This window comes from Cajanus cajan, chromosome 1, assembly GCF_000230855.2.
Source record: "Cajanus cajan strain Asha chromosome 1, NIPB_CcT2T_4, whole genome shotgun sequence".
Classification (NCBI taxonomy): domain Eukaryota; kingdom Viridiplantae; phylum Streptophyta; class Magnoliopsida; order Fabales; family Fabaceae; genus Cajanus; species Cajanus cajan.
In genome coordinates, this window is record NC_138517.1 from 34,774,840 (window position 1) to 34,799,654 (window position 24,815).

The 24,815-nt window shown below is 32.8% G+C and overlaps 2 protein-coding genes and 1 long non-coding RNA gene across 4 annotated transcripts; 1 reads left to right on the top strand and 2 right to left on the bottom strand.

Annotated features, from left to right (window-relative positions):
• Positions 1 to 228: 228 nt before the first annotated feature.
• LOC145949554 (uncharacterized) lies at positions 229 to 1,775 on the bottom strand. Its single transcript, XR_014427843.1, has 2 exons — positions 1,606 to 1,775; positions 229 to 579 (listed from the first exon to the last, which is right to left on the bottom strand). It is a non-coding gene; the product is annotated as an uncharacterized LOC145949554 (long non-coding RNA).
• Positions 1,776 to 4,152: 2,377 nt separating this feature from the next.
• On the top strand, positions 4,153 to 8,834 carry LOC109803420 (protein PLASTID MOVEMENT IMPAIRED 1-RELATED 1). 2 transcript variants are annotated; one of them, XM_083059681.1, is made up of 4 exons: positions 4,153 to 4,403; positions 4,494 to 4,602; positions 4,733 to 7,197; positions 7,291 to 8,834. In XM_083059681.1, exons 3-4 carry the CDS (start codon positions 4,733 to 4,735, stop codon positions 8,465 to 8,467), a joined length of 3,642 nt encoding a protein of 1,213 aa, XP_082915807.1. In that variant the 5' UTR covers positions 4,153 to 4,403; positions 4,494 to 4,602; the 3' UTR covers positions 8,468 to 8,834. The 2 variants fall into 2 exon arrangements, with proteins under 2 accessions (XP_082915807.1, XP_082915804.1); XM_083059678.1 differs by having other exon boundaries at positions 4,153 to 4,399.
• Positions 8,835 to 16,930: 8,096 nt separating this feature from the next.
• LOC109804574 (nuclear transcription factor Y subunit A-7) lies at positions 16,931 to 21,717 on the bottom strand. The gene is made up of 5 exons (XM_020366428.3): positions 21,505 to 21,717; positions 18,618 to 18,734; positions 18,489 to 18,545; positions 18,171 to 18,350; positions 16,931 to 17,518 (listed from the first exon to the last, which is right to left on the bottom strand). Exons 2-5 carry the CDS (start codon positions 18,690 to 18,692, stop codon positions 17,159 to 17,161), a joined length of 672 nt encoding a protein of 223 aa, XP_020222017.1. The 5' UTR covers positions 18,693 to 18,734; positions 21,505 to 21,717; the 3' UTR covers positions 16,931 to 17,158.
• Positions 21,718 to 24,815: the final 3,098 nt, after the last annotated feature.

A 24,815-nucleotide genomic window follows, 5' to 3' on the forward strand; every position in this document is an offset into this window, starting at 1 on the left:
GTGACACCCTCTACCCCGTTATTAATATACAACAAATGTAACAATAAAATATTTCTTATCTTCTTTTTGGGTAAATGAAATCTTTCATAGTTGACAAATATTTCAAATATAACAAGGTAGAAGATTCACATTCGTAACTCATAAATCATAACTCCAGTGTAAAAATTATAAAAGAAAAGAAGTTAAGATTTTCAATACAATTTAGTGTAAAACAAGAAATCATATATATACAAATAATAATAAAGGAAATATAAATTAACTCCAGTAAAGGTGGCAGTGCCTCCTGGTTAGGAATTAATTTATACTCCCAAATCATATAATAAAAAATATAACAAAAATGTACATCTTGGTCTTTTATCAAGAACGTTCAAATTACAATTCTTAACATATATTTTCCTTGAATTATATATGTTATCTACGTTATTTCTTCGTTAGAAATTACAAAAGAAGAGAAACTAAAGTTATAAAAACAATAACATATTAAACTAAAATAACTATGCCCCGATGTCACATCCTATCAGAGCATGCCCAATTGAAGCCTTTAAGCCTCATCACCAACATCCTCATGATGCTGATCACCTGCAACATAATTTAAACATATACAAAAACAACAAGGGAGTGAGAAACATCTCACTCAGTTTCAGGTGCAGAAATAAAGGCTAGATAGCACTCACACACACAACAAATATAAGTCACTTATAAATAATACACATACATCATCAATATCACATATATATTCATTTATCATGCAATGATGTCATGATCTTGACTTATAAATGCATGCATGTGGCGCCATAAGGAAGTTTCACATATCATCACTGGTGACCCTAAGGCACACCTGGTTACATCACTGGTGACCCAAAGGTACACCTGGTTACATCACTGGTGACCCAAAGGTACACCTGGTTACATCACTGGTGACCCTAAGGTACACCTGGTTACAAGTTACATCACTGGTGACCCTAAGATACACCTTGTTAGCATGTTACATCACTGGTATGCGGCCTCAGCGGCACACCTGGAATAATATATGCATATGATGCATGTCATACCATCATAATCTCATTGACTCAATATTTAGCTTTTTACATGATTTCATTTAGTACATCATGTCCTCATTTGTCATAGTCTCATAATCATAGTTTGTCTCAATAGTCAATTCTTAGGTCTCATGTCATTTGTCCATATTTCACATGGTCATGTCATCAATACTCCTCTTAAGGTCCGCATAGGTATTCACAGAGATCCAGAGAGCATTCTTATTCATATTAAAACTCATTTATTATTAACATTAATTTCATATTCATTTATTACTTTCAACAAAGAACAAGGTAGAGTAAATAGAAAATCAGACAGAACAACGGCACTTTCAACAAAAACAAAGTAGAATAAATAGAAAATCGGACAGAACAACGGCACCTTCAACAAAAAGCAAAGTAGAGTAAATAGAAATTTAGACAGAACAACGGCACCTCCAACAAAAAAGCAAAGTAGAGTAAATAGAAATTAAACAGAATAACGACAAAGGATTGGGGCCAATCCGACAAACAACTATCCAACAATTATCCCTACACCCCTGAGCGAGGTTCTCACTCCCCCCCTTACCTGGATAAGCGGAGCTGAACTTAGGCAGAGCCTCCTCCTCTGGATTCCCTCTTCCTTTCTCTCTCTCTTTCTTTCTCTTTCTTTCTCTCTCTCTCTCTCTCTTCTCTTTCTCTCTCTAAAATTTCACTTTCTTCCTCTGTATAAAAAATTTCACCCCCTGCCCCTATTTATAGGCAATCTGACGCACCCGGAACGGCCCGTACTGATTTCGGAACGGCCCGTTCCGGATCCTTCAAATCTGGGCAAAATTTGTAACTGGAACGGCCCGTTCCAAAATCGAAACGGCCCGTTCCCAAAAAACCAGAACGGCCCGTTCTGAAATCAGAACGGCCCGTTCTCAATCTCAAAAGAACGGCCCGTTCTCCTTCCGGAACGGCCCGTTCTCCATACCGGAACGGCCCGTTCCAAGGCCGTTCTGGGACTACAAAACCTCACATTTTCAACATTTGGAACGGCCCGTTCCACTTTTGGAACGGCCCGTTCCAGAACCCAAAATACCCCTATAACTTTATTAAAATTACGAAAATGCCATTAAAATAATAATAAAAATTTGGGTGTTACACCATGTGACACCGTAAAAACTACTATTTATTGATGAAAAAATATATTATCATATTGTTTTTAAGTATATTTCATTAAAGACAATTATGTTTAATGTATGACAAAAAGTTTCTTTCAAATATTTAATAAAGTTATATACCTAAAATTTTAAATTCATGGTCACTTAGTAATATAGAATAATCTTATGTCAGTATATCTCTACGCTCAATAGTTTAAATTGTGGCTTGTTGTTATAATATTAATTTAATGAAAATTAAATTATTAATATAATTTTTTACAGTCTTAATATAAGCATTCTTATTTACACTAATAATATAATAAATAATACTAATTTTTTATGTATAAAATATATATACATATATCACAATTATTTATTAATATGATATATTATATTATTAGTTAGACTCACATTATTTGTTTAAATAGTTTATATTTTACTGGTAGAGATTAGTTAATTCAAGACTAAATTTGTACTACATGGTATTTTATTTTGTTGCAAGTAAAAGTTTAATCTATCAGAAAGAATTACTCTCATCAAAGGAGTAAATTACGGTATAAATTTTGGTAGAAATATACTCATGTTTAATGTCAATAGCATCTAAGATTGTTTCTTTTAAAAGAATAAGTTATTTTAATAGCATTTGATACCGACCATACTATTAGCATGAAAATAGTTCGCACAAAGTTCATGAAGATTAAAACTATTCTAAGTTGGAATTCCATCTTGACCAAAAGGTTCATTCTTTTGATTTGTCGTGTGAAGAAACTCATCTTGACCAATTTTACAATTAGGTAAGAATTCTTTATAATTCTTACACTTTATTGGAAAGAAGTGATTCAAGAGCGATTTGAGAAAAGAAGATGAATTAGAGCAGAATTAAAAAAAAAAAATCAGTTGAATTTGGTGGAAGTGATTTAAAGTGAATTGTGAGAAAAGTAAGGTTAGGAGTTCGGATTCTCTCTTGTATATGCAGCCGCGTTAAAGTTTGGGGCCAACTATCTCATTCTTTAAAGTGCCTCTAATATAGCGATGAGATTAGCCACTGCTATCAGCGATAATGAATATTCCAGAAACAAAAAAAAATAAGTAAATTATGAGAAATATACGAATGATATTATAATAATTATAGTAATATTTTTTCATATAAAAACATTATCACTACGTTTAATGAAAATATATATATTTTAATATAAAAAAGTAAAAAATTTATGAATATATTTTTTTCAATCTCAATTAAGTTGAATTCAACTTATTTCCAAATACACCTTATAAACGTGTCACCTACAATTAAAAATAAAATCATATTTTTTGTTATATCGATACACTCATGTGACAAGCTACTAAATTTGGTGAACAAAAAACTTATCGAATTATTAAATATATCAACAGATAACGCATTATGGAGTTCCATATTCAAATACATTAACAAAATAATACTTTATTCTTTTTCTAAATTATGTCAACTAATATAACCAATTATATTATTATATTATATATATAAAAATATAATCTCACTTCTATTTGTAAATATAAAAAGAGGAATAAAATGATAATTATATATATTATTTATTTTTACATAAAAATTTAATTATATAATATTTACTTATATTTTCACTTAATTTTATTATTAAAAAACTTCAAATTTTATTATATTTTATTTATTTATTTATTATTAAATCAATTATTATTTATTATCTCTCATTCCATTTCTTTCCTTTCCCCTATCATCTAACAAAGCATTAAAGTGTTTTTCCTTTTACATTATCAAATTCTTACAATTTCAAAATTTTAAAAGTAAAAACAAATTCAATTTTGTAAAAGTAAAAAATCATATCAAATCCTACCGACCGCAAATGTGAATGAAAAAAAAAAAAGAAAAAGGAAATAACCATACGAAGAAGAAATCTCAACAATTATGCAATTAAGATTAGAATTAGGAAAGGGCGCGATTAAAAGCATGTGGGAACCGAATCGGTGTGTGTGAGGTGCAGAATTACAACTAAGAAAATAAGAAAAATAATAATTGGGGGTAGATACGCGCATGAAATAAATTGGACTACTATATATGTGTATTGTTATTGCGTACACATGTATTAAAATTATTTTTATTTGTTGAATTCTTTTGTTTTGAAAGAGGTAGCGGCAATTCCTAGAGAGAGAAAGAGACAAGGAAGAGAGATTGGTGAAGAAGAAGATAACAAGCTCTGCTCGTAAAATTCGATTTTTTTTTTTGTAAGTTTTCGTTTTCGCCTCCTTCTTTTTCTCTCTCTTAGTTTCTCTCACTTTGACTTGTGACTGAAAAATGGGTTCTTTTTGTGTTACAGAGTTTCAGTTTTGAATTTGAGGATGAGGGTGTCCATGGATTGGATTTGTTGACCTAAAATTATTTCGTTTCACCGTATTCTCTTGCTCTGGTTCATTTCCAGCACTACCCGGTATTCAATCTATGACCCTTTTCTTTTTTAATTATTAATTTCCTGTATTTGATTTAGTTTCTCAGAGAAAGAAAATCTGGGTCGGGTTCTGTTTCATTTGAGTTTACTTTATTTATTTTTTGGGTGAAAGATGATGTTGTCGAGAATGGAGGCTGGGAAGAAGAGTGGTGGGGGTTCTGGTAACCCGAAGAAGTTGTTGAAGGATGTTGAAACCATAAATAAAGCTTTGTACTTGGATAGAAGCTCTTCAAAGAGTTCACTATCTAGTGCAAATTCTAGATCTAAATTCACAGGGAAACCCCAGTTACCTGATCCCAAATCAAAGTCTAAAGCCATTGGTGATAATAATGATGAGGGTGTTCTCAAGGATAAGAAATCCATATGGAATTGGAGGCCACTAAGGGCCCTTTCTCACATCCGAAATAAGAGGTTCAATTGTAGTTTTTATCTTCAAGTTCATTTGATTGAAGGGTTGCCTTCCACTTTTGATGATGCTAGCCTTGCTGTGTACTGGAAGAGGCGTGATGGTGTTCTTGTGACTGGTCCGGCCAAGGTGATTCAATCTGTGGCTGAATTTGAGGAGAAGTTGACCTACACTTGCTCGGTGTATGGCAGTAGGAGTGGACCTCACCATTCTGCCAAGTATGAAGCAAAGCATTTTTTGCTCTATGCTTCTCATCTCGGTGTGCCGGAGCTTGATTTGGGGAAGCACAGGGTGGATCTCACGAGGCTGCTTCCTCTCACTCTGGAGGAGCTTGAGGAGGAGAAGAGCTCGGGGAAGTGGACCACTAGTTTTCGATTAACGGGGGCGGCTAAGGGTGCTGTGATGAATGTCAGTTTTGGGTATGTGGTGGTTGGAGATAATGCTAGTGCTACCAGAGATAGCTATAGTTCTCCTAAAGCAATGGCCTCCAGGCAGAACAGTTTTTCTGTGGCGAAGCCAGATGTTAAACCAAGACAGTATGATGGAAGCAGCAGGGTGAGACGTGCCGCAAGTTTGCAGTTCTCACCTCAAGCAGCAGATGAGGTAAAGGATCTTCATGAGGTATTGCCATTATCTAAGACGGCACTAGCCAGTTCAATAGACATCTTATATAAGAAATTTGATGAAGAAAAGACGAGTGATCCTCTGCATGAGGAAGCAGAACTTGATTCCTTCACAGAAAATCTTGGGCCCATCAAACCAGATGCCTTTGCTTCTGATCTTGGAAAAGAAAAGCCTGAAGAGCATGTGAATAAGGAGGAAAATCTTGGGCCCATCAAACCAGATGGCTTTGCTTCTGACCTTCGAAAAGAAAAGCCTAAAGAGCATACGGATAAGGATGAAAATACATGTCCAGTGCATGTCGAACCTGAACACTCTGTATTTCAAGAAAAGCTGGAGACGGTTAAATCAGATGACAATCCTTTACTGGATTCTGGAAATGAAAACTATGAACAGTGTCAAGGTAACGAATTTTTTGTTGTCGATAAGGGCATAGAACTGTCATCAAATGAACCTGTTAAAGTAGAGGAATCTGTCATAAAGGCTCCTGAGGATGCTTCTACTGCTGATACTTCCTGTACCGGTGGTATATTGGGTTCTGAGGATAGTATTCAACATGATTTTCTGGATGAGGCAAATGATAGTTCTAAGGATCAGGCAGCGGTAGAGGAATTTGCTAGCAAAGAGAATGGTTTAGACACTAATGAGCTGCTGCTCCTGCAAGAGCTAGAATCTGCTTTAAATTGTGTTTCGAATTTGGAGAGAGTAGCACTAGATTCTCCTAAACCTACAGAAGCGAAATCTGAACATAAGATGACGAGGTCACATAGCTTGGATGATGTTACAGAATCAGTTGCCAGTGAATTTTTAAGCATGTTAGACTTAGACCGTAGTCCGATGGGCTTGAGTTCTGAAAGCGAGCCTGAGTCACCAAGAGAGCTACTTTTGAGACAATTTGAGAAGGAGGCTCTGGATGGGGGCTTCTCTTCTTTGTTTGATTTTGACATGAATTATGATAATGAAGCAGATGGTGAGTATGATGCTTCTGCTGCATCTGAGCAGCAGAACTTTTCTGAGGGGGTTAAGTCATCATCCTTCTTGCAAGATCTGCAGGAGGAGCATCGAGTTGAGCCTCCGGATGTGGGGAGCAAACACAGGGCTCAGATGCTAGAAGACTTGGAAACAGAAGCCTTGATGCGGGAATGGGGTTTTAATGAGCGGGCTTTTCATCATTCTCCACCAAAAGATTGTGCTGGTTTTGGAAGTCCAATTCATTTACCGCCTGAAGAGCCTCCCATATTGCCTCCTCTTGATGAGGGGTTGGGCCCTTTTCTTCAGACAAAAGACGGGGGGTTTGTACGGTCTATGAATCCATCGCTCTTCAAGAATTCTAAAAGTGGTGGAAGCTTAATCATGCAGGTATCCAACCCTGTTGTGGTACCTGCAGAAATGGGTTCTGGGATAATGGAGGTTTTGCAGTGTTTGGCTTCAGTGGGAATTGAAAAGCTCTCAATGCAGGCAAAAGAGTTAATGCCGCTGGAAGATATCACAGGGAAGACAATGCAACAAGTAGCATGGGAAGCTATGCCTGCCATAGAAGGAGCAGAGAGGTTAGTCTATCTTGTTTGTATCCTTGGCCTTGGTATGATCTTTTAGTAGCCATTCCTAAATATTTTACTTATTGAATTTTGTGCTTTATGTAGGCAATGCCATTCGCAGCATCATCCAATAACAGGCCAAGGCAGTGCATGTGTGCAAAGGGACTTGAAAGGAATGCCATCTGGATTAAAGTCTGGTAAGTTAAGTTCAAAGTCAGTGGCCAACCAAACAGGCTCAGAATTTGTTTCATTAGAAGACCTTGCTCCATTGGCTATGGATAAAATTGAAGCACTTTCAATGGAGGGTTTGAGAATACAATCTGGGATGTCAGAAGAGGAAGCACCGTCAAACATCGTTGCTCAGTCCATTGGGAATATTTCAGCTCTTCAGGGCAAGGGGGTTGATGTTAGTGGTTCCCTTGGCCTGGATGGAGCTGCTGGTTTGCAGTTGATGGATGTAAAAGACGGCAGTGATAGCGTTGACAGTGTTGATGGGATAATGAGCCTATCATTAACCCTTGATGAATGGATGAGGCTGGATTCAGGTGAGATTGATGATATGGATAACATCAGTGAGCATACTTCCAAAGTTCTTGCAGCCCATCACGCAAACTCTTTTGACTTCATTCGTGGGAGTTCGAAGGGAGAGAAGCGACGAGGCAGAGGCAGAAAATGTGGTTTGCTAGGAAACAATTTCACAGTAGCATTAATGGTGCAACTGCGCGATCCTCTGAGAAATTATGAGCCGGTTGGAACGCCAATGCTTGCTCTCATACAAGTTGAGAGAGAGTTCATGCTCCCTAAGCAGAAAATTTTCAACAGCGTGTCTGAGATAAGGAAAAACAACGATGACGATGATGAGAATGAGATAGTAGCGAAGGTGGAGACAAAGGACACCAAGAAAGAGGAGAAAGGTTCTGAAGAGAAAGAGGAAGAGGGCATTCCCCAGTTCAGAATTACCGAAGTCCACGTGGCAGGCATGAAGCCTGAGCCTCAGAAAAAGAAGCTTTGGGGCACCTCAAGCCAGCAACAGTCTGGTTCTCGCTGGTTGCTTGCTAATGGAATGGGGAAGAGCAATAATAAGCTTTCACTAATGAAATCAAAGGCTGTATCAAAATCTAATGCTCCGGTTACCACTAAGGTGCAACCTGGTGACACCTTGTGGAGCATATCATCTCGAATTTATGGCACTAGAGGAAAATGGAAGGAGTTAGCAGCACTAAATCCACATATAAGAAACCCCAATGTCATTATACCAAATGACACTATAAGACTTAGCTGAAGTTCACAACTTAGATTCTTGTTTTCTCTTGGAGTTGTTAATTTTATCAAGCCACCTGATTCTGAACTCCTTGTCACTCAGGAACCTGTGCTAGGAAATTGTTTGGTTTTGTTATTATAGCATCCATCAAATTGGACTCATCTTTTGATAATTATTGCAAAGTACTAGATACAGAGCATTCATGATGTATTTTTCTGTAGGCACATTTTTCTTTTGTAAAGTTGTTTGTAACTTTTGCATGCATCATTTGTATTTATGTCCTCTTGAAGCTCTGTTTGTATGTTACATGGGATACATTATATTGCAGTCCACAAATAGATCGAGTATTCTTGCAGAAAATGTTATATATTTATATTGCAAGTGCAAATTTAAGCTGCACATTTATGGTCTCGACCATATGATAAAAATGTTTTGTTGTTTTGTCTATGATTTTGGAAAACCATTATGCATGTTTTGGTTGGTTTTGAAAGCCAAATCTCAAATGTTAAACTTCGTTTGTCTTTTATTTTAGGGGATGTGTTGTATTTTAATCTATTTTAGTATAAATGAACTTCTTAACCTTGATTCTATAATGTTTAGTGTGATCGACAATTAGTTTTTGTATTTTAAAAGTAGATTGAAATTTTAAACATCTCTATTTCAACATATAATTTATATTAAAAATAAAAACGAGCTGCATAAATATTGCGTGTATGGAAATAGTTAAATTTATATGAACTTAATTTAGTCACGTCCAAAGTCTAATCATAGAATGAAAATAGACCACCAAAGGTATCAATTGATGCTGGATTATTTTGGCCTAATCAATAATGTTAGGTGTATATTCTGAAAATTGCATTAAATACATGGGGAAAAGTTTGACCGTTTATAATAAATATAGATTTTCGGAATGATTAAAATTGAAAGACAGATGCATATGACATTTTTAAGTGCTCATATGAATATTAACCGACTTAATCATACTATTGTATGGTCCGGAATTATACTTCTCACATTTTCAAAATGTTTTTTTTATTACATGTTTGGATTATAACAAGGTCAAATTAATTTAATTATATATGTTCTCTTACAAATAAGTATTTAAGTAAACTGTTTATCTAAACATACCATAAAAAAATATTACAATAATTTTTATCATATTTTAAGTTTGTTGTATGATTTGTCACATTCATTTTTTGTGTTGTTGTCTTTCCTTTTGGCCTATGGTTTGAAATTTTGACATGAATTGCCATGGTTTCAACATACGACTTTGGATTGCTTGTATGCTGTGATTTGTTCTGTCGTCCATGCACATAGTTTATTTATTTGAAGCGATTTGTTTTTAACTATTAGTGTGTGTTTGGTTTGAATTTATAAACGTAATTTTTTACTCTCTCTCCACGTTTTGAAACAAATTTACGTGAAAACTACAATTTTTTGCTTCTCATGAACGTGAATTTTCACGTCCAAAAGCCGAAGCAAACACGCACTAAGTTTGTGTTTAACTTCTCATATGAGAATGAGACCTATATTTAAGTACAATATCACGTCAAATTCAACATAAAAGCAACTATTAGTTGCGTTGCAAATCCATATCCACTAATGCCGAATATGTTTCCAAACACACTAATAAATCTTAGCACATGTTTATTTATTTAAATATTAATCAAAGTATTTTTATTTTTTTTAGTTATATTATTAGTATGAATTACTACATTTGTAAATAATTAATTTTTGTCGGAGAATATGACTGGAATTTTTTTATTTAAGTCCCTTCTCAACAATATTTTTTCAATATACAAGATTCAAACTTAAGATTTTACTTAAAGTGATTAAGTCTAGTACTATTTGAATTAAATAATTATTATTTGAAAATAAATTTTAGCATAAGTTTCTTGTTTTCTAATATTTATATAAAAAGTATAGAAGTTATTTAACATTTACACAAAAAAATAGAAAAACAAAAAAGAAAGCTATTTTCCAAAATTCAATTCTAATTTACAATAATGAAATCTAGTGAACTTCTCAATAATTAATTTACCAAATGAAAAAGTAATACCCTTTGAAATGTTTCAAGTTTGCCATCCATTCTTCATGACATCCATCCTTGGATTTAGCATAAGGTCGCCAAAAACTTTCATTGATGATTTGTTAGAAAATAAGTCATATCCCGAGATTATTGAGAGAAAATATTACTAGAATTATCCATATTAGAATAGCTGATTTATAGGGATAGCTTTGCATCATTATAGAAACAGAATAGCATAATTATAGGGATAAGATAACATAATTATGGATACCCTCTCTTGTATATATTTATGATATTTTCATTCAATAAACATAAGGCAGAATTCCTTTTATTTGTCTACTTTACATGGTATCAGAGCAGGGACGATCCTCTGCTAAATCATTTTTTTCCTTTCCTTGTTTCCATGGCTGACAATGGAAATAAACCAAATTCCAATAGTTTTTATTCTCTTCATCATTCTGACCATCCTGGAATGGTCCTTGTTTCCAAATCTCTAGATGGAGACAACTATTCGACTTGGCGTAGAGCCATGGTCATCTCTTTGAATGCAAAATCCAAATTGGGTTTTGTTGATGGAACTCTCAAGGCACCTTCTGCCGGGGCCAAACTAGAAGAATATACTGCATGGAAAAAATGCAACGACATGGTGTTATCTTGGATCTTCAATTCTTTAACACCCGATATTGTAGACAGTGTTATTTTCTATGACACTGCTCATGAAGTTTGGGAAGATCTTCAAAATCGTTTCTCTCAAAGTCATGCACCACGAATTTTTCAGATTGAGAGAGACATTGCTTGCTTGGCTCAAGATCAAATGACAGTCGCAACCTATTACACGAAGTTAAAAAAATTATGGGATGAGTTAGGCTCCTATAGTAATGCAATCTGCACTTGTGGAGCAGATAATAAAAGGCGCAAATTGATGCAGTTTCTTATGGGGTTGAACGACTCTTATAGTGCTATTTGTGGCCAACTCCTTTTAATGAATCCATTGCCTGATGTTACACAAGCTTATTCTTCCATCATTCAAGAAGAAAAACAACGACATTTGGGCACCACACGTGACACAATAGAAGCTTCAGCCATGGTTGTTCAAAAAAATGAATCAACAGCCCTTGCTGTTCGACGCAAACAAGGCCCTTTTTCTCGTCCATCTAATCGGAAGCCGTTGCATTGTTCTCATTGTGACAGAGATCATCATACAAAAGAAACATGCTGGAAGTTACATGTTTATCCTCCTGAACACCCAAAGCATGGAGCAACCAAGAATACTTATTCTAATCACAATGGGAGTAGTCAACCTTCAGCTAATAATGTCATAGCGACTCCAATGATGCAACAGCTGCAGTCTGCAATGACTGGATTAGCTGAATTACAACTTCAACAAATGCTGTCTATTATACAGGGTAATGAATCATCTCAGTCAGCTAATTCTAAGGCCAACACCGCCAATGTTTCTTCAGGTTTGTCACCACCCAAACTTATAATTGATAGTGGGGCCACCGATCACATTATTTCTTCACCAACCTTGCTTGTCAACAGTAAAGAAAACACTTCTTTACCACCAGTTATTATGCCGAATGGCGACCAGGCCCCAATTATCTCTACTGGGACTTTACCTTTAAGTCCAATTGTTTATTTAAAAAACGTACTTGGAGTGCCATCTTGCAAAGTAGATTTGATGTCAGTAAGTCGAGTCACAAGAGATTTAAACTGTTCAGTAACTTTCTTTCCTTCTGGGTGTATTTTGCAGGATTTGATGACGAGGATGACAATTGGTTTGGGTAAACAACGAGGTGGACTCTATTACTTGGTTGCAATGACATCAAATAAGTCACAAACTCCTATTCAATCAATAGCAGCCCATGTCACCAAGTCATCTCCTTCTTCCAACAACTTTACTACCTTGTGGCATCGACGACTAGGACATCTATCTCCATCTAGATTAGATTTCATGGCTAAAACTTTGTTAAATTTCTCTTTAGAGTCAAATAAAACTTGTGATGTTTGTGCTCTTGCAAAACAAACACGACTTCCTTTTCCATCTAGTTCAATTTCTTCAATTAAGCCCTTTGAATTACTTCATTGTGATATTTGGGGACCATATAAAATTCCTTCTCTTTCTGGTGCTAGGTATTTTTTGACTGTTGTGGATGACTTTTCTCGCTTTACTTGGATTTTTTTCATGCATCATAAAAGTGAAACCCAACACCTTCTTACCAATTTTTTCTCTTTCGTCAAAACCCAATTTAATACCAATATAGCCAATATTCGGGTTGACAATGGAAGGGAATTTTTTTCTATGCGAGATTTTTTTACACAAGGTACCACTTATCAACATTCCTGCACTTACACACCACAACAAAACGGGGTTGTCGAACGCAAACATAGACATATTCTTGCGTCAGCACGAGCTCTTCGTTTTCAAGCTCATCTTCCCTTACAGTTTTGGGCAAAATGTGTCTCCACTACTGTCCATATAATTAACAGGTTGCCCACACCTCTTCTTTCACGCCAGACACCTTTTGAGCGCCTATATAGTAAAATTCCTTCTTATTCACACATTAGAGTTTTTGGATGTCTTGCTTATGCTACAAATGTTCATGTTTCTCATAAGTTTGCTCCCCGTGCCCAAAGATGTGTTTTTCTTGGTTATCCTCTTGGTCAAAAAGCTTTCAAGTTATATGATCTTGACACTCACCAAGTCTTCACTAGTCGTGATGTTGTCTTCCATGAGGATATTTTTCCGTATGAATCCATTGACACTTTCCCAACCACCATACACCCTGTCATACCTAATGCTGTCCAAGATAATCCTCCTTCTGAGACTCCTTCATCCACTCAACCAGCACCTACAGAAAACATATTTGTGCCTCCCATTACTTCCCCACCCATGGTTCTCTTACGTCGTTCTCAACGATCTCATGCTCCTCCTGTAGCTTTGCGAGATTATATTTGCAATCAGGTAGTGTCTCCCGACCCATTGTCATCCTCATCATCTTTTCCAAATAAAGGTACACGATATCCTCTCTCCAATTTTATCTCTTATGATCGTTACACACCTCAACATCGTTCTTTTATTGCCACTATTACTAATGATATTGAACCTACATGTTATGATCAAGCTGTTTCTCACACTCATTGGCAAGAGGCAATGAAATCCGAGTTGGCTGCCTTGGAGGCCAATAATACTTGGTCTATCACAACTCTTCCTCCTGGTAAGCAGGCTATTGGTTGTCGTTGGGTATATAAAATCAAGCGCAAATCTGATGGTTCCCTTGAACGATATAAGGCGCGTCTCGTTGCTAAGGGATATACACAACTGGAAGGTATTGATTATCATGACACTTTTTCACCTACTGCTAAAATGGTTACAGTACGCTGTTTATTAACTTTGGCTGCTGCTCAACATTGGTCTCTTCATCAGCTTGATGTCCATAATGCTTTTCTTCATGGTGATCTTTCCGAAGAAATCTATATGTCCCTTCCTCCTGGTCTTCAGCGACAGGGGGAGAATCTTGTGTGTCGCCTCAACAAGTCCTTATATGGATTAAAACAAGCCTCTCGTCAATGGTTTGCCAAATTCTCTGCAGCTATTCATGCTGCTGGCTTTATTCAATCAAAGGCTGATTACTCACTGTTTACATGTATGAAAGGCAAGTCATTTACAGCTTTGTTGATCTATGTCGATGATATTCTCATAACTGGTAATGACCCTATTGCAATATCCAGTCTTAAACAATTCCTGCACAATCGTTTTCGAATAAAAGATTTGGGTGATCTTAAATTTTTTCTGGGTATTGAGGTCTCTCGTTCTAAGAAAGGTATTTTCATATCACAAAGGAAATACACTTTGGAAATTGTCAAAGATGGTGGGTATCTTGGAGCTAAGCCCGTGGATTTTCCCATGGAACAAAATATAAAGCTTTCTGATGAAGGGGAATTATTAAAGGACCCGTCAATATATAGACGATTTGTTGGTCGCTTAATTAATTTGACAATTACCCGTCCAGATATTACCTATGCAGTACACGTACTAAGCAGATTCATGCACGCTCCATGTAAGTCTCATTTGAAAGCTGCAATGCATGTGCTACGATACTTAAAGAATAACCCAGGTCAAGGTCTATTTTTCCCTTCACAAAATGATTTGTCTTTGCGTGCTTTTTGTGATTCAGATTAGGGAGGTTGCCCAGTATCCCGAAAATCAACTACGGGTTATTGTGTTTTTTTGGGATCTTCTCTCATCTCTTGGCGAACAAAGAGGCAGAAGACGGTTTCTCTATCCTCAGCAGAAGCTGAATATAGAGCATTAGCTGGTACTTGTTGTGAGTTGACTTGGTTACGATCACTGTTGAAGGATTTACGGATATTGCATCCTAAACCGGCATTGCTGTATTGTGACAATAAAGCAGCCTTACACATTGCAGCCAACCCGGTATTTCATGAAAAAACTAGACACATAGAGATGGATTGCCACTTTATTCGTGATAAGATTCAAGATGGTTCAGTCACAACTAAATATGTACCTTCAGCTGAACAACTTGCGGATGTGTTCACCAAACCACTGGGAAAAGAAGCTTTCTCTATCATGAAGCGCAAGTTGGGAGTTCTTGATATTCACTCTCCAACTTGAGGGGGAGTGTTAGAAAATAAATCATATCCCGAGATTATTGAGAGAAAATATTACTAAAATTATCCATATTAGAATAGCTGATTTATAGGGATAGCTTTGCATCATTATAGAAACAGAATAGCATAATTATAGGGATAAGATAACATAATTATTGATACCCTCTCTTGTATATATTTATGATATTTTCATTCAATAAACATAAGGCAGAATTCCTTTTATTTGTCTACTTTACATGATTTGCTTAAGGAAGCGAAGGAATCGAGGGAAATATGAATGAGTGGGTAAAAATTAATTTAATAAAAAATAGTAAAATTTGTAGTTGTTTGGTGTAATAAAATTAGACAAAAAAAAAAGAAATTAGTATTTTATGATTGTATTTTAAATAGTTAGATTTTTATATAAAAATAAATAATATAAAAAATTATTATTTTATTCCTCTCTTTATGATTACATGTATAATTTGAATTACAATTTTTTATATATATAATTTAGTAACAAAACCAATTATACTAGTTAACATATCCAATTAAGCTATCTTATATTAGTCATATAATTTCGTGTAATGAATTAACATTTAAATATAATCGAATATGATGACTTAATAATATATTAATATTCATAGTCAAATATGGTTAATTGCATAATCTATGTCCATCAAAACATAATTGAATATGATGAGTGTCCAATAATGGTCAATTGCATAATTCATAACCATTGGGACATAGTTAAATGTAAACACAATATATAATACTAACCATGAGGTTAACTTAAAAATTTTACATCCATCTCCCAAATTTCATTAGTATCCTCTCAATTGAAAGTGTATAAAAAATATTGTTACTCGCTTTTAATTCCTCACAATTCTCTGAAGATACCCTCTATCTTATACAAGTATATTTTTTTTTAAAATCACTCTAATACATCTCCTTATTAAATGAACCCTACCAAACAGAGACAAATGACACTTCTACAAAGAACTAGAGACAAGTTAAACAACAATGCACCTTACAACTTTAGGCATGTCAAAATTTCCCAATCGTGAAATAAACAGAAGAATGCTTGCAAATCTCCCTTTTTTTTACACTTTCTATACTAATGATCAAAGTTTATTGAAAATCCCTAATTTTGATGATTCTCTAAGGGGAGGTGATGAATTAATTTTGATAATTTTCTCATGGGAGGTGATCAATTTTCGTAATCCTTTATTATTTAGTTCAACTTTTATGAGAGAAGAAAACGAAAGAAAACTCCTCATTTCTCATTTAAGTTCAGCTGGTCCAGTATTGTATTGAAGAGATTTAAAGGAGAAAATAGGAGATTTAAAACATTTTAGAAGTAATGTCTAAAATATCTTTCTTTATGCTTTTGAATTTAAAATTATAAAAGTATAAGTATAAAATAGTTTTTAAAATCTCTCCTCTTAAGAACCAAATAAATAAAAAAAAATTGTTCTGATCCTCCATTAAAATCTCTCCTCACCTTTGGAAACAAATAAGAAAAGAGTTTTTCTCTTCCTCTCAACCAAACAAAATTTATAATTTTTTTCCCTCTCTTTTGAACCAAACAAACCGTTCTATGAAGCAAACAAACCGTTAAGCATTAGTGATGAAACCTACAAAAATTTGTGACTTCTAATAAATTTTATCTAATGGCACAAAAATGAGTGTTAAGATAGTGTTCATAGGTTAGCATTTTCATAAAGCTAATACGTCAAGCGTCTACAACTATAGAATAATCCACCCTTCTACTACACTACAAGCATAATCCACTACTGGAAATCACATATTTTAAAGCAAGGACATTCCATAGTAATTAAATATGGACCACACAAACATACAAGTTTCATGCAAAGACTGTTCCAATCCAGTGTACGCAATAGCAACTTTAAAATACATGGCAAAGCAATAGGAAATGTCTCATAGTGCTAACGCAGATTGAAAAGCCCCTCAAATGGCCATTTTGTAAGAACACATGAAGACACAAACAAGTGACTAAGCCAAGGATGATTTGCCTGACCGTTGAAGTCGGTTTTGGCCGCTTCTGTCGCTCACCGGACAACTGAAGCACGTTGCTTTGTTCCGCCGAAGGTGAGTCCCCCACTGCACGGTGGTGCTCCACCCATGTTTGCAGAATTCCCCAGAAAAATGCACTCCGGTTGCCGAAAATTGACACTGTTGCCGGATAGACATGGCCGGTCAGAGCAGCTTGTGATGGAAGATGCATTATCTCCTGCTTTTGAGGAATGGCTTTCCCCCTCTGATGGATTGTTTGTGGGGTCAGAACCAGAATGTGCACCAGTGACATATTCTGCATTGGACTGTGGAAGCTGTTTGGTGCTGAGAAATCGGCCACCGGATCCCCTGACCCTATTCAAAGCATGGCGGTGCCGAGACTCATGAAGATATGGCTGCATTCAATTAGAGGAGTTGGAAATTAAGCTAAGTAGCACCATTTCATATGCTATATGATTCAACATGATGAAATAATAAATTGCTGATAAAATAATGCAAAATGTAATTAACAGTTTAATTTTTATTAAGGATAGGGCTGCCCCTCACTACATCTCTCATACTAAGAACTGAACATCTTGAACGTGAAACATGTGCGAGACAGCAAGAGGCCCAAGTCCAACAATGGCTCAAACTCATAGACCCAACAATAATCACTAGGATAAGCTATGATATCATATTAAGAATATATGTTTGAGCCTAATTATACCCTACAAAATCAACTGGGAAAATAAAAGTTGTCATTCACTTATATACTCTATTTTTGCCAGGGGTGGAATCGTGTTAACCCCTTAAAGGGTTTATACAAAATGCAAAACTTACCCTTAAGTTATAGTTGTAACTTGTAACTTTGTAAAATATAATTCTAACACTTTAAGTTTTGTATCCTCCGACCCAAAGAAAAAGTTATTACACTTGGGGAAAGGTAAATAATATAGGAATATTTTTCGGTCCAAGGCTCCAAGCATGGAAGAAATATTGCAGCAGTTACATATGCTACCAGAAATGACAGAAGTGTTTAAAAAAGCATCACCATCTTATGAAGCATACCTTACGACTTTTGATAAGTTTGTTCTGAGCCTCAAGCTTTGCTCGTGACTGTCTCCTTCTCAGTATACCATGGTATTGTTTCGCATTCACGTAAATTGGTCCATCTTCTGTAAGATCAAGTGGTAATGCTACTCTGGCCGATGAAAGTCCAAGCATCTGGGGTAAAATTTGGGGTTGACTCTAAAAACATTCAAAAATACAGTAACATCAAATTAAAACATTATACAAAAATTTCATATCACCAAAATCAGGTATCATAAAGTGCAGCTTAATATTAAGAGCATCCATAAAAAAGATGTTACAAGACACAATACTTACAGTAAACTGTGGTCCATAACTGAAAAATGGATCTCCATAAGGATAAGAAGCATGAGCCTGTAATTGGAGGACAACTAGTTAGCCACTAAAAGTGCAAGCAAGAAATCCAAAAACAGCTGTTTCTCTTACCATTGAGTGATTACAATCAACTTGTGAACAATTGAACTCGGTATCAGAAAGATTCAAACAGAGAAATGGCTTCATGTAACCTTCAATATAGTCATTACATAAAATTTAGATCATGACCTGAAAAAAAGTTGCATATTAGACATACCCAAAGGTGAAGCGAGGCTTGGAATATCTCACATACATGAAAAAGTAAGTTATGTAAAGAAGTACATTACATATAGAAAAATGCTAGCAATATAGTCTTTTTAACACACATGTACATATAAATATAAGGGGAACAACATGAAAGGACAGGTAAATATTTACACATACAGAAACTGCAACACAGCAGAAATTCCTAAAGGATGAAAAAAATAGAGGTAATTCTCCACAAAATATATGTTCATGGAATAGGATACTAAACAGATAAAATACAGTCATAAATTAAGAACATAATAATACTCAACTCAGCAAGTCACCAAAGGAGGTAGAGACATAATAGTGGAGCTATCCTTCACAAATTTTCCTTGTTTACTAATGCCAAGGAATAAAAATGAACTCACTCAAAGATTTCATCCCTCTCAATACATAGACCAATTAGCTCATAAAAAATGTATAAACTCATTTTTTTTAATACTTTTATAAGAGGGATTAAAGTAAGGAAAAAACTTACATGCAGTATCATAGATATTGTTCTCCAATTAGAATTGAAGTTTCACCTTGTTATATGTATAATAAAGGGTTGCATTAAATGTCAACATATATTACTAAAGTAAAACTTCAGTTCTAATTGAAAAACAACATCGATAGTACCTACGGTGTTGTAATATTGTATCTAAATATAAACTTTATTAGTAAGGAAAAAAGACTTAATAATAAAATGAAGTTTTCCAATCCCTTGTGATTGCTAAGGAGGAAATGAACAGCATAAAAACACCCCCTCCTAAAAAAAGCAGAGCATCCTCCTCCAACTAAATATGCCAAAGGGAAATAACCACTTGAATTTACAAGTACTCAAATGAAAAGTAGCTATGTCCGGGTAACAAAGCAACAAGTTCAATGTAAAATCCAACCAGAAACGAAACAATAAGAGTTATAAAACAGATATAAGATAACAATTAGCGCTTAGCTGCTTTCAAATTAAAGATGATAATTCTAATTTTTTCACCAATAAGTTTCTAGAAAACTCAAGCCATGAAAGCCACACCCATGCATAATTAATGACACTCAGTGTAGAAAAAAACAGATTTGAAAAAGGTCAGTCCTAGAATACTGATTAAGGTAATCCCTGAAACTCTAGATTCCAATTTTATATTCAATTTCTTAAAATCAAATGAAAGTACATACCATATTTTGCACAACCAAAAAATTACTAAGCTGCTTCTAGCCACCTCCAACACAACATGTTATCTTGAAGAAATTTAAGTAAGAGAATAAAATAGATGTTTTCTTCCTCTCCTTCCTCTTCAGAGTACTATATCCTAGCCTTAATCTTAAAGTACTGCATACTACTATGAATCTACGACATAATGAAAAATAGAGAGATAGAGAGAGAGAATCATCAAAGAATGCACCAATATCGATTATAGCATTCTCTCAGTTGTGAAATAGGAAAATAAGCCATGCATGCATGCATCCATGTTCATATGAATCCTTTCACTTTTTTTGTTTTAGTCCCTCAAATTAGATAAATCATTTCATAGTGATTTATTACCAAAGTAATTATTCAATTTTGACGCGTCTACTCTATAATATTGTTACATGGCTGGCAGAGTTGGATGGAAAAAAAAAAAATAAAAAAAAATAAAATATATATATATATATATATATATATATATATATATATATATATATTAAGGAGACAGATCACATTTTAGAAGGAGAAATTTGGAAGGAAAATCACAAGGACAAAATTGGTAATAGGCATTTTACATTGTACACTACATATCACTGTATAAAAAACGATAATTTTGAGGCATCAGCCAAAAACATTGTCCTGAAATAAAAAATATAAATATAAATATAATGAAAAATGCATAAAGAAATATGACTTTATTATTCGCTGTTTATAGTGTTTATCTTGCATTGTAGCTTTAATTCACAAAATGACCACAAAAACCTACAGATCTTGGATCAAACATTTTCTGTCACTCATGAGAAAATGAAGAACAAAAGAATTGAAGGAACATAAGTTCGTTGATCACATCAAGCCTCAAACATAGATATCTAAAATTTCCCTTTCACTTATCTTTGATCTTATCGAAATAATATAAATCACAAACATTGTCGACAGGATATAAATAAGAAATTCAACAATAAGCTGTAAAAAACATCATTAATCCCACGAATGTCTCTCATTAAAAAAAAGCTTTTCTTCTATATTATATAGCATCGCATCCCAACAATCTTTGAGAATTGAGATCAGCATAAAAACCCCCAACTACCATGTTTGTCACAAAACTTATTTTAATAACAACAAGACATCTACATGCCAAAGTGGCAAAACCAAGAACTGGATCAACCCAGAGTTGATTTTTAAAAAGCAAAATAAAAATGCAAACCTTATTTTCCCACCCACAATGTCCATAACTAAAAAACTGAGAATGAGCAAAACACAAGAGAAGACTCAGCAACAGCTTTTCCAAATCCTAACTCAGTAGTGACCTCAACAACACAAGCTGACCTCAAACTCCACATGCAAATGAGAAACAGCAAAATTCTAACTTCACCACATGGATTCCACACACAATAACATAAAGCAAAACACAAGATAAATAGACAAAAGAAAGTGCAAAAGAAAAGTGACACCCCCAAAGGGGAGAAAATGGGGAAGATAAGAAGGAAAGTAAAAAAGAAAGGATAAGGCAGTAAGAGAAAGAGAAAGAGAAAGGGTACTATAGAGAAGTACCTTTGGGATCTGGTAAGGTATGAAGAAGCAAGTACTTGAAGTGTTGGGTTCAAGTTAAGCATGTCTCCTCTCTTGAAACCCCAACCCACACCCCCACCACTAATATCTACTGAAGATTTCTCTCTGTCTCAATATGTATCTAGAATGATCCTTCTCTTTCTCTCTCTCTTCACTTCTTTGGCTTTGGTGAAACAAAACAAACACAACCACGACCAAACCCATTCATTAATACTAGACTCAGAAAGAACCAACACTAGGTCCACCATCAATGTCCTCACTTTCTCTCTCCTTACGTTTGTCTTTATTCTCATTCTCATATTTCACGTCCTTTTCTCACTGGGTCATGCACACAGTTCCTCAACCCTTGGGCCTTGGGCCTCACTTTTCATTATAAAAATGTTTGGTTTCAATTAGAGAGAAGAAATATTATATCAAGAAAAATATTGATGATAATCCATTTTTTATTAATTAATTATTAAAAAAATTAATGTTGATACATCATAACATCAACAATATAAAAATAATAGTCTTACATCAACTGATCATATATCATTCTTGACATTACTTTTTATTTATTTATTATAAAATTAAATACTCACCTAAAATCATAATTTTTTTTAGATGACAAACTGAAACTACAACTACTTTATATCATAAGACTATGAAAAATATTTAAACAAGTTATTCTTGTCATATTCGTAATTTAATCTATTAACTAATATATGTCACACTATCAAGTTTATTTTTTATTTTTATTACTAAGTATTAAATTATTACTTTATTTTAATTTGATTTCTAGTTTTAAAATTTCTAAAACAACTAGAAAAAAAAATAATCAGTAATATTTTTTCTTAATTTAAATTTTAAATAATTTTTATTTTATCGATAAGAATTACAGTGACATGTCAAAACTAATTATGTATATATTATTCTAACATTTTTATGGAAATTTTAAGTAGATTTATTTCAAGATTAAATGCATTTTAGTTCCTGAATTTTTGTCAATTTATGATTTTAGTCTTTGAATATTTGATTTAAATTCCTAAAATAAAAAATTCTATAAGCAAAATTTTTTAATTCTAGAGACCAAAATGATTATGGGAGAAAAAGTTCAAAAATTAAAAGTGAAAACTGATAAAATTTTAGAAATTAAAATTAATAATAAAAAAAAGCTGTTCGATGAAAAATAAAAATTAATAAAAATTTAATAACTAAAAACATATTTAATCTTTTATTTTATTTTATTTTATTTTCATAATTTTTAAAATAAAATTTAATTGTGTTTTATCCTATATATTACAATTATACAATTTTAGCTCCTAAAATTTTAATTAAATAATTTTAATATCTCAACATTATAATAATTTTAATTTTTTAAATTTTATTCAAGTAATTTTAGTTTTTTAATTATCACAATTATATGACTTTATATCAAGTATCACAATTAAATGATTTTTGATTAATTTAAATTACATATACTATAATTTTTATTCATATATTAGATACAACATTTATCTTTATTAAAATTAATAAGTTATATAACTTAAATAGATAAATATATATATATATATATATATAATATTTAAATAATTAAAATTATCTAATTATGATACTTTAAAAATTAAAATTATTTGATTAAATCTCACAAATCAATATTATACAATTATAATATTTAAAAAATAAAATTATTAAATTAAAATTTGAAAAATTAAAATTGGACGAGGGTAAGTTAGCAGCCGCCCTTGACTGTGGAGGCTTCTCTCACGCGCCATAGTACACGCGTGGCAGAGAACGTGGAATGAAAAATATGTGATGATGGAAAAGGCACCGCACGCTCTACTTACAGTGTTTCATGCAACTCAAGTTTTTCAGAAAACAAGACATCTTTAATTAATTCACCTTCTCAATCATTTTAATTTCAAACATGTCCCTGCATACACTACATATTACTAACAACTAACAACTACTAAACATACTAAATTAATCACCATAATAATATACTTATCTTTAGAATGGTTAATTAAATAATTAATATATTTATCATTAATTATAATTAGAACCGTTTTTGTTTAAATATTAATTTTAAGATATTTAATATTGTTTGAATGTAATAAAATAATTAATTTTACTTCTTACATAAGAAATTAGTTTTATTAAATTTTTCTTAAAAATTTATTATAAGTTTAAGATTTTGGAATATATAAAAATATTTTTATTTATAAAATTACAATTTTAGTTATAGTTTTAAATATAATTTATAATTATTATAAGAAAAAAACAACTTATTGCAAGCAGTTTTTATATATATAAAAATTGTTGAAATCTCAAAAATAAAAAGAAATTCAAACAAACTCTTACCGCTCTCTTTTTTTTAAGGGACTCTTTTATGTTAATTTAAATATAGTTATTTCATGCTATTTATTATTTTTAATATATTAATTTTAAAAAAATTAATAATTCGTACATTGCACGAGTCAATTTATTAATTATTTTTTTATTATTAAAGATGAGTAAAATGTATTATAATTAATTATTGAGATACTTGTACTTTTAGTTCTTCTATTTTTATTTATTTATAATTTTGGTCTCCATATTTTAAAATGGGGACATAGTTCCCTTAATTTTTAAAAAATATGGAATTTTAGCCCTCTTTTCAAATTAATATTTGTTAATTGTTAAATTTTAACATTTTACTTGAACTTAAATGATGTAAAATTTAGTGACATAGCATTTGAAAATAAAAAAAATTATTAATAAAATCAATCACTCGCTAAAATAAATACGGATAAATTTTTTTATAAATTATATTTTTAAAATTTTTATCCTTACACGTCATGTTATTAATCATATTAGAAATAGGACTAAAGTTTCATATTTTTAAAAATAGGGAGTTGAATATCCCTATTTTTAAATAAGAGAATCGAAATTGTAAATTGATAAAAATAAAGAGACAAAAATATAATTTAACTTTAATTATTTCTTTGTTTTACATCCAATTAAGTCTTATTTGTTACTATCTTTAATTTAATTGATCCTAATATATTAAAAAAGAAAATAAAAATATTATATGAAAGTATTTTTAGAAATTATTTTTTGATGAAATTTTTTTTAGAATTTTTTATAATTTTTATTTATCATATTTATTTATTAATTAAAATTTAATATTATAAAAATAAATTATCAATAAATCATAATATAATTTATATATTTAAAACATAATATTTATTTAAATTTTAAATATAATTTAAATATTTAAATATATAATCTATTATAAAATTTAGTCTATAAAATAAACAAACTCAAATATTAGT

Coding starts and splice junctions, on each gene's coding strand:
- LOC109803420 (XM_083059681.1), top strand. CDS start 4,733: ATGATGTTGTCGAGAATGGAGGCTGGGAAGAAGAGTGGTGGGGGTTCT. Junction 7,198..7,290: donor GCCATAGAAGGAGCAGAGAG/GTTAGTCTATCT, acceptor TGCTTTATGTAG/GCAATGCCATTCGCAGCATC.
- LOC109804574 (XM_020366428.3), bottom strand. CDS start 18,692: ATGAAGCCATTTCTCTGTTTGAATCTTTCTGATACCGAGTTCAATTGT. Junction 18,546..18,617: donor TTGATTGTAATCACTCAATG/GTAAGAGAAACA, acceptor CTCCAATTACAG/GCTCATGCTTCTTATCCTTA. Junction 17,519..18,170: donor AACTTATCAAAAGTCGTAAG/GTATGCTTCATA, acceptor AATTGAATGCAG/CCATATCTTCATGAGTCTCG.